Here is a 7450-nt window from a genome sequence, read left to right as displayed (position 1 = left end):
GAGGGGGGAGTTGTGAGTGGGGAGCGGCGCTGCCGGGGAGGGCTGTGGGGATGTGTGTGGGGTGTGTGGTGACGGGGCTGTGCTGCTCCCACAGCTACGCGCCCTGGTGTCCCGCCTGCGAGAACCTGCAGCCCGAGTGGGAGAAGTTCGCCGAGTGGGGAGAGGACTTGGGGGTGAACGTGGCCAAAGTGGATGTCACGGAGCAGCCGGGTGAGAGGGGCTGGAGGGGGCTCCTGACCCCCTCAGGGATTCGGGGTGCTGAGGGATTTGGGGGTGCTCATCTCCAGTGTGTGCTTTTGGGAAGCAAACAGAATTAATAGGGATACTAAAAGTCTTTTACTCATCTCTACCAAAGGCACATTGCTGTGTGACTAAACAGCCTAATCTTGCTTAATAGGATCTCAGAATGGTTTGGTTGGGAGGGACCTTAAAGATCATCCCATTCCATCCCCTACCACACCTTCTACTATCCCAGGCTGCTCCAAGCCCTGTCCAACCTGCCCTTGGACAATTCCAGGGATCCAGGGGCAGCCACAGCTTCTCTGGGCACCCTGTGCCAGGTTTCACACAGGAACCTCCAGCTCCCCTCACAGGGAGGAGACTGTCAGATAATAGATAAAATAGATATAATTGAATAAATAGCATAAATAAAATGGATAGACTATAATAGATAAAAGGAATTAGAGGTTTTCTCCAGAGCACGATTTGGAAGATATCAAGAAGATTTTTTGCTGTACTTTTTAAGCAAAAAACAAGGTTTTAGCCTTGCCATTCCAGTCCCTCCCTTGGTTGGTAGAAGGGAGTGCAGACAATCTGCTCTCCCCCTGCTGAAACTCTCCTGTCTGTGTGGGATTTGTAAATGTGGCTTTCCCCATGCTGATCTCTTTCTACAGAAACACTTTTGAAACTTTCCTCACTTGAATTATTTTCCTCAAGGTTGCTGGAGGCTGCAGATCATGTGTGCAAAGGAGAGCGTCTCTCTCTGAAGAGCTACAGCCAAAACAGTCCAATAGAGCAATTATCCCTGGATATCTCTTTTTCCCCATGGATAAACTTCCTTGTTCTTCATCCAGGGACGTTTTTTAGACTGTGTGTGCTGCTTTGACATGCACAAGGTTGTGTTGGATTTCATTGAAAGATTGATACCTAGGGATGCCATTGTATTTTGGGGTGTTACAACATTTCCTTCCTCTTTTTTTTTTTCCATAAACATACTCAAAATAGTCTCAAAATAACTTTTCTTATAGGGTTAAGTGGACGATTTATCATCACAGCTCTCCCTACCATCTATCAGTAAGTATTCAACACAGCAGAGATTTTTTGAGGTGAGAATGGGCATTTTTTCCTTTTTCTGGGGGGCAAATAAATGAGATTTGTTATGTTCTTTAAGAATGGGAGCTACTTTTCACTGACACAGCCACTGTCTCACCTGCTGTGACCTTGTGCTGCCAGATGATTTCTTTTCCTTTCCCTTCAGGCCTTATTTATTCTGCCTTTTCATGGGTGTTTCTGTTTTGCAATTGTTTCTCTGTAGGTTGATCTTCAGTGCAGGTGTGTGGCAAGGGCTTAAGGAAGATCATTATCTTCTTTTTTTTTTTTTTTATGGAATCACAGCCTAAAGCTAGCCAAGGTATTCATGGAGTCAGTGTTCTGGAAATAACTTGGAGTTAGTCAAGGTGTTTGGAAAATATTTCAGAGGCAATATCAGCTAAAAGAATTGACACTGAAAAAGTGAAGATGTAAAAATAGGCAAGGTGATGGGAGGGAATTTTTTGGGTGGAAACAAATGCTGCACTTGGTGCATATATAAAATAAAGGATTTTGTGGTGGTGGTGGTGTAAAAATAGGCAAGGTGATGGGAGGGAATTTTTTGGGTGGAAACAAATGGTGCACTTGGTGCATATATTGGACCATATAAAATAAAGGATTTTTTGGTGGTGGTGGTGGTGTTTTACAGCTGCAAAGATGGAGAGTTCAGGAGATACCAGGGAGCAAGGACTAAAGCTGCCTTCATTAATTTCATCAGTGACGAGGAATGGAAATCCATTGAACCAGTGTCCTCCTGGCTTGGTCCTTCCTCTTTCCTGTAAGTTTTTGGGTGGTTTTTGCAATAATTTATTGCCAGATGTCCTGAGGTGTGTCCTGCTCCCTGTTCCCAGCTCTGTGTGAATGTGGTGGGTGGGTGGGTGTCCTAATTCTTCCTCAGCTGTGGGAGGGTTGTCACCATAGCACAGGTGACCTGAACATTGTCACCATAGCAGAGATGTCCTCAGCAAGGTTTACCTTAAGGCTTGAAGTGATTGCTGGTGACTGCATTGTTTCCTAAACTCTTGTAGGTAACCTGCTGACCCTTGAAGTTGTGTGGTTTCTGTGGCACTGAGATGGGTTTGCCCAGCTAAATCCTAGGAAATTTCTTCCACTCTTTGCAGGGGTCTACAAGGAAGTCACAGAGGGATTCTCCGTCAGGAACTAACAGGAAAAAGGGGTTCAAACTGTCAGAGGGGACTTTAGGTTTGATATTGGGAAGGAATTCCTGGCTGTGAGGGTGGTTCTCTTACAAGGTATTATCCCACACCAAGGAATGTGTGAAACTGGGTATTAAATTAGTATTAACAAGGTCTCTGTTATTTTCTATATTCAGACACTAAACTTAAGTGTCTGAAGATCTCTCAGCTCTTACAACCTGATTTTCTTCTAATAGCTTAATTTTTTGTTTTAATAAAACCTCCTGATGCTTCATCCTTAATATCTTCACTAGAGTTCCAGCTGGCTTCTCACTGACCGTTGGTCCAGATGGAACTTAGAACATAAAACTATCTTGAAATTCATGTGTCAGCAGAACCAAATTAAAGGAATTTGGGAATTTATGGCTGTCCATGTACAAGCTGAGGTTGTTTCACACAGGTTTGAGGCTGATTTAAAGGAGTTCTCAGTTACTCTTCTCTGCTTTGTTTCAGGATGAGCAGCATGTCAGCATTGTTCAAGTTGTCCATGTGGATCAGGGTATTTGCTTACATCTCTTCTTCATTTTATCCCCCCAGTATGATGCTGAACTCTTCCTGAAATGCTTTTCTTGTCTTTAATTCCAGCACGGCCATGGCTATTTAACAGAAAATCTTGGAATACCAGTCTGGGGCTCCTATGCTGTTTTTGGTTTGGCAACTCTGTTCTTAGGAATGGTCCTGGGACTTGTAAGTGCAGCCTTTGGGAGTAACTGTGTTACACTCGTGCTGCCTCCACCTCAGTTTTGGGCTGGGGTTTTGGGGTATCCTGAGCTGGGACACAGGGATGGGGAGCAGGATGAAACCCCCATAATCCGAGGGGAAATGGTCACGCCAAGTGTGAGGCTGGATGGGATCCACCCCCTGGATAAACAGCTGAACTCGATGTTAAAAGTCTTTTCCAGCCTAAATGATGCCAACGTGCAGAATGTTTGGGAGTTTCAGCTTGGATTTCTTTGCTTTCAGATGATGGTGTTCCTGGCAGACTGCATGTGTCCCTCCAAAAGACACAGACCACCACAGCTCCACCCTCAGTCAAGTAAGCCCACAGCAAACTTCATTCAGTGAAACTGATTGGTAAATGTCATTTGTAGAAAAGATTCTTATTAAGGAAATATTGGTGTCTGTAGGATGTGATGCCGAGTGTAGAACTTGGCATTTGGGATTGATGCTTCACCCTTAGGGTTTAGAGTGGGTTGGGATTTTCTGTTTAGTAAAGCTGGGGTATTTTTAATAAACTGGTTATAGGGAGAGAAAAAGTGTTTTGAGAGCATTTTCATACCTGCAAGACACGAAATTCCACATGGGCAGGGAGAGAGAACTGAGTGGAGCTCTCAGTGTTGCCATGCTTGCCTGTGATGTTTAAAAAGTGGATTTTACTTGGGAGTGGTATTTATTTGTGTATTTTTCCTTTCTCCTTGAGGAAAACAAGGTCCAGAGTCAGCTCAGCTGCTGAAAAATAGGTATGAAGAGCAAGAAGCAGATGAGGGAGACATCTCAGATGATGAAACAGAGGGTAAGGAGGGGAGCAAGAGAGACTGGTCACAAGGTGGTGTCCGGCAGCGCCCAGTGCCCACTGCTGCTCCACTGGAGAAATCTTAGCTGCACTTGCATCAGGATTAGCGTTTGAGTCATCCACTCAAAGGGAGATCAAAGTCAAATCCTTCAGCTTGAAGAGAAAAATGACTCCTGGCTTGGTAACGTTGCTGCATTTCATGAATTGGGAGGAAATAATAATAAAAAAAGGCATCAGGTATTCCAAAGGAAAACTTGCTGTTGCAAATGGCTGGAACTTCTCCTGTCTGTGTGCAGGGAAGTGCCAAGGAATGATTGCTGTGGCTTCTGGAATGATTTGTTCCCTAGGGATTATTTTGAAGAGAATGTAACCCAGAGTACTCGTTGCATTAAAGGGAGCATTAGCAAGGAAAATGCACTGACCGGGTTGTTGGTGCAGCATTCCAAAAGGGTTCCCTGTTTTTATGCTGTTTTCTCAGTATGAATCTCTAGTTGTGCCCTGAAGAAATGCTGAGGGGAAGAGTTCCTTTAGTTATGGAACTAAAATTCCTTTGGTTTAGGCTTTTATCATGACAAAAACTGCTTTTTGCTATGACAATGAGTGCTACAAACCCCCCCAACCTTTTTTCTTACAAAGAGCTGATGGAACTTAGCACAAGCACTCCGTAGTGGGATTCTCTGGCTGACCAGAAACCTGCTGCTTGCATCAATTTCTTCCAGAAAAGGCTGTAGAAAACTCTGTGAGCTGCTTGGCAAAGTAGTTTTTCTTTAGGAACAAATGACAAGTAGCACCTCGGAGTCTTGTCTGTCTCTGTGACTCCACGTGGGAATAGTTTACACGCAGGGTTCTCTGTGCAAATCCTCTCCATTCCTCCTCCTTAGTGCCAGGTGCACTCTGCTTGGTTTTAATCCATCATTTCTTAGTCAAATCTTGCTGCAAATCCATGCAGGCTGTACCTGGCCTGAAATTGAAATAACTCCTTCCTATTTCTTTTACAGAAGCTTTTCCCCCCCCCGCCCCCGCCACGTTTTCACAAAACCATTTGGAGCATTAAACCTGAATTTTTTTCTTTAAAAAAAAAAAAAAAGGTGTAGTTTACTCTTGTCTGTATGGTGTTTGTTTTCATTCTGTATAGAAATAAAAAGAATGCACGTGCCCATTGGACCAGTGTTGTAAAGAGTTTTCCATATTTTTAAACTAAATTCCGAAGTTTTTTAAGGGAAGGATGAGCCTAAGACTGAGCACATTTATATATTTTTTTTTGACAAGCCTGTGTCTGGTATTTTTGTTTGTTTGTTTGTTTAGCTTTGGGGTTTTAGTTTTTATTTGTAGTTATTTAGGTTTTTTTTTTTTTAGTTTTTATTTGTAATTAGTTAGGGGTTTTTTTATTTTTTATTTGTACTTATTTAGGTTTTTTTTAGTTTTTATTTGTAGTTATTTAGGGGTTTTTTTAGTTTTTATTTGTAGGTAGGGTTTTTTTAGTTTTTATTTGTAGTTGGGTTTTTTTTTTAGTTTTTGTTTGTATTTAGGGTTTTTTTTAGTTTTTATTTGTAGTTATTTAGGGGTTTTTTTAGTTTTTATTTGTAGTTATTTAGTGGGGTTTTTTTTAATTGGTTATCTGACTTCTCTTTTTTTTTATTTTCTCTACATTGGTGCTCTGGAATGACTTGACTTCAGTGCTGTGTGTTAGAAAGATAAACTGATATTTGAAAGGGTCTTTTTGGCTAAAATCGGAGTGTCCCTGTCCTTTTTTAAAGATAAAACCTCTCCTGGTGTTGGAATGAAGACCACTGTGTGCCAGGAAGGCCCTTAAGGTGTTGGTTTTGTGGAATTGCCTTAAATTCTCTAGAAGTTTCCATCTCTCAGCCTTTGTCACTCCTAAATGAAGCAATAAATAAATAAATACTAAGGAGAAGTAGTAGCACTGCCTTTGATCAGTGGTGATTTTTCAGTTTGGAGAGGGCTGGAGAAGACAGAAATGTTGGAGCTGGTAGGAAAAAGCGTTGAATTGTTTTAAAAGCTGAACTATCTTTGCTCACTCCGTGTGGGATATATTTAAATGTAGCTTTTCTAAGTGCAGGGGTTTCTGATTTTTCAGTTACAACCAAACTTGGTGCAATATAGAGAGGACCCCCTGATGACTTTTTGGCTGACTTTTCATTTTAAAAGAGCACCCAGCCTTTCCTTCGTTGTGCTGTACTTGTGGGCTCCTGGTTGAACAAGAACTTCCAGCTCTAATTTACCTTTTGCCTCTGCCTGCTGCTCACTTCTCCCTGCCTTAGGCACAGAACCAAACCCCAAAGCTGCCTCTTAGGGGTGACTGTTCCCAGCTGCTGGAATCCGGCCCCTGTGTGCAACTCCTGCTTGGATTATCCACAGGCAGCCTGTGTTTGCTGATCTCTGCTAATCTCACCCTTCATATTTTCCATAATAATTATGGTTTTGTCCTGTGAATATTTAAGTTCCTTGACTTTTTTTTTGTTGTTGTTGTTTTAAAATCTCTATTCCAAAGATGTTTACTGAGGCTGAGCAATGTAACCTGAGTGTAAGAGCCTGTCCTTTGTGTGTTTTGATGTTGCTTGAATATCAGTTTTGTAAAAAGCAGACTGCCCTTTCCATATCACCACCTGGACCAGGCCTGATTCATTTGATTCATTCATCAATTAATGACCTGTAACAATAATTTTGTTTTTTGGAGAGTCTTCAAGTAAAAAAATAACCACCAGCTTTGGGTTCCTGTGTTTGTGTCTTTTTGTTGGTTTGGTTTTATTTTTTGGTCAGGATCTTGCTGCTTAGTGATGAAACAGCTGCTTCCATGAATAAAAAGTGTAACCATGCAGCTAAAAGAATGTTTAAGTTTTCAAGAAAAGTCAGGTTTGAATAATAATTCAAACTAAAGCTGCACTGAGTGATTTTTTTTTTTTAGTCAAGACTGGCTTGGGTACCTCATTTTGGTAGATGGTTCCAATGGTTTGGGAAGGAGCTTTCACTCATGCCAGGCTTAGCCAGAAATGGTAATAAAATGTGGTTTTGTGTAGCAAAAAAAGTAGGTTGGAGTTGACAAATGATGTTTAAAGTTCATTTTTTGGGCGACTGTTTTCTGTAGTCGCGTAAAACGCGTGCGAGTGGTGTTGGAGCTGAAGATGGGCCCCTCCCCTGGCCCTCCCACACTGCATCCAACCCCAGCAGCTGAAGGGATCGACACTGTGGGATTAATCTTGGAGTGGGAAGCTTAATTCCAATTTGTGGGAGCTCTGAAGTGAAAGAGGCTTCTTGGGGAGGGGACAAATCCAGACAAGGAATGCTTGGAGCACTGCTGAGGAACAGCCAGCCCGCTCCCTGTTCCTTCCCTTCCCTCCATCTCTGCCCTTGGGAATGGCTGTTGAGGGTCTGGGAGCTCTGAACGTGTGGAATTTCCTGGAAAAGTGCAATA

At 42.4% G+C, this 7450-nt stretch overlaps 1 protein-coding gene across 1 annotated transcript; it reads left to right on the top strand.

Annotated features, from left to right (window-relative positions):
* The first annotated feature begins 25 nt into the window (after window positions 1-25).
* Window positions 26-5181, top strand: TMX1 (thioredoxin related transmembrane protein 1). Its single transcript, XM_017738924.1, has 7 exons — window positions 26-210; window positions 1248-1293; window positions 1958-2086; window positions 2958-3003; window positions 3090-3191; window positions 3468-3540; window positions 3925-5181. Exons 1-7 carry the CDS (start codon window positions 51-53, stop codon window positions 4101-4103), a joined length of 735 nt encoding a protein of 244 aa, XP_017594413.1. The 5' UTR covers window positions 26-50; the 3' UTR covers window positions 4104-5181.
* The last annotated feature ends 2269 nt before the right edge of the window (window positions 5182-7450 follow it).

The sequence above is a fragment of the Corvus brachyrhynchos genome, unplaced genomic scaffold, assembly GCF_000691975.1.
Source record: "Corvus brachyrhynchos isolate BGI_N302 unplaced genomic scaffold, ASM69197v1 scaffold245, whole genome shotgun sequence".
Classification (NCBI taxonomy): Eukaryota; Metazoa; Chordata; class Aves; order Passeriformes; family Corvidae; genus Corvus; species Corvus brachyrhynchos.
This window is presented reverse-complemented; position numbering and strand designations above follow the sequence as displayed.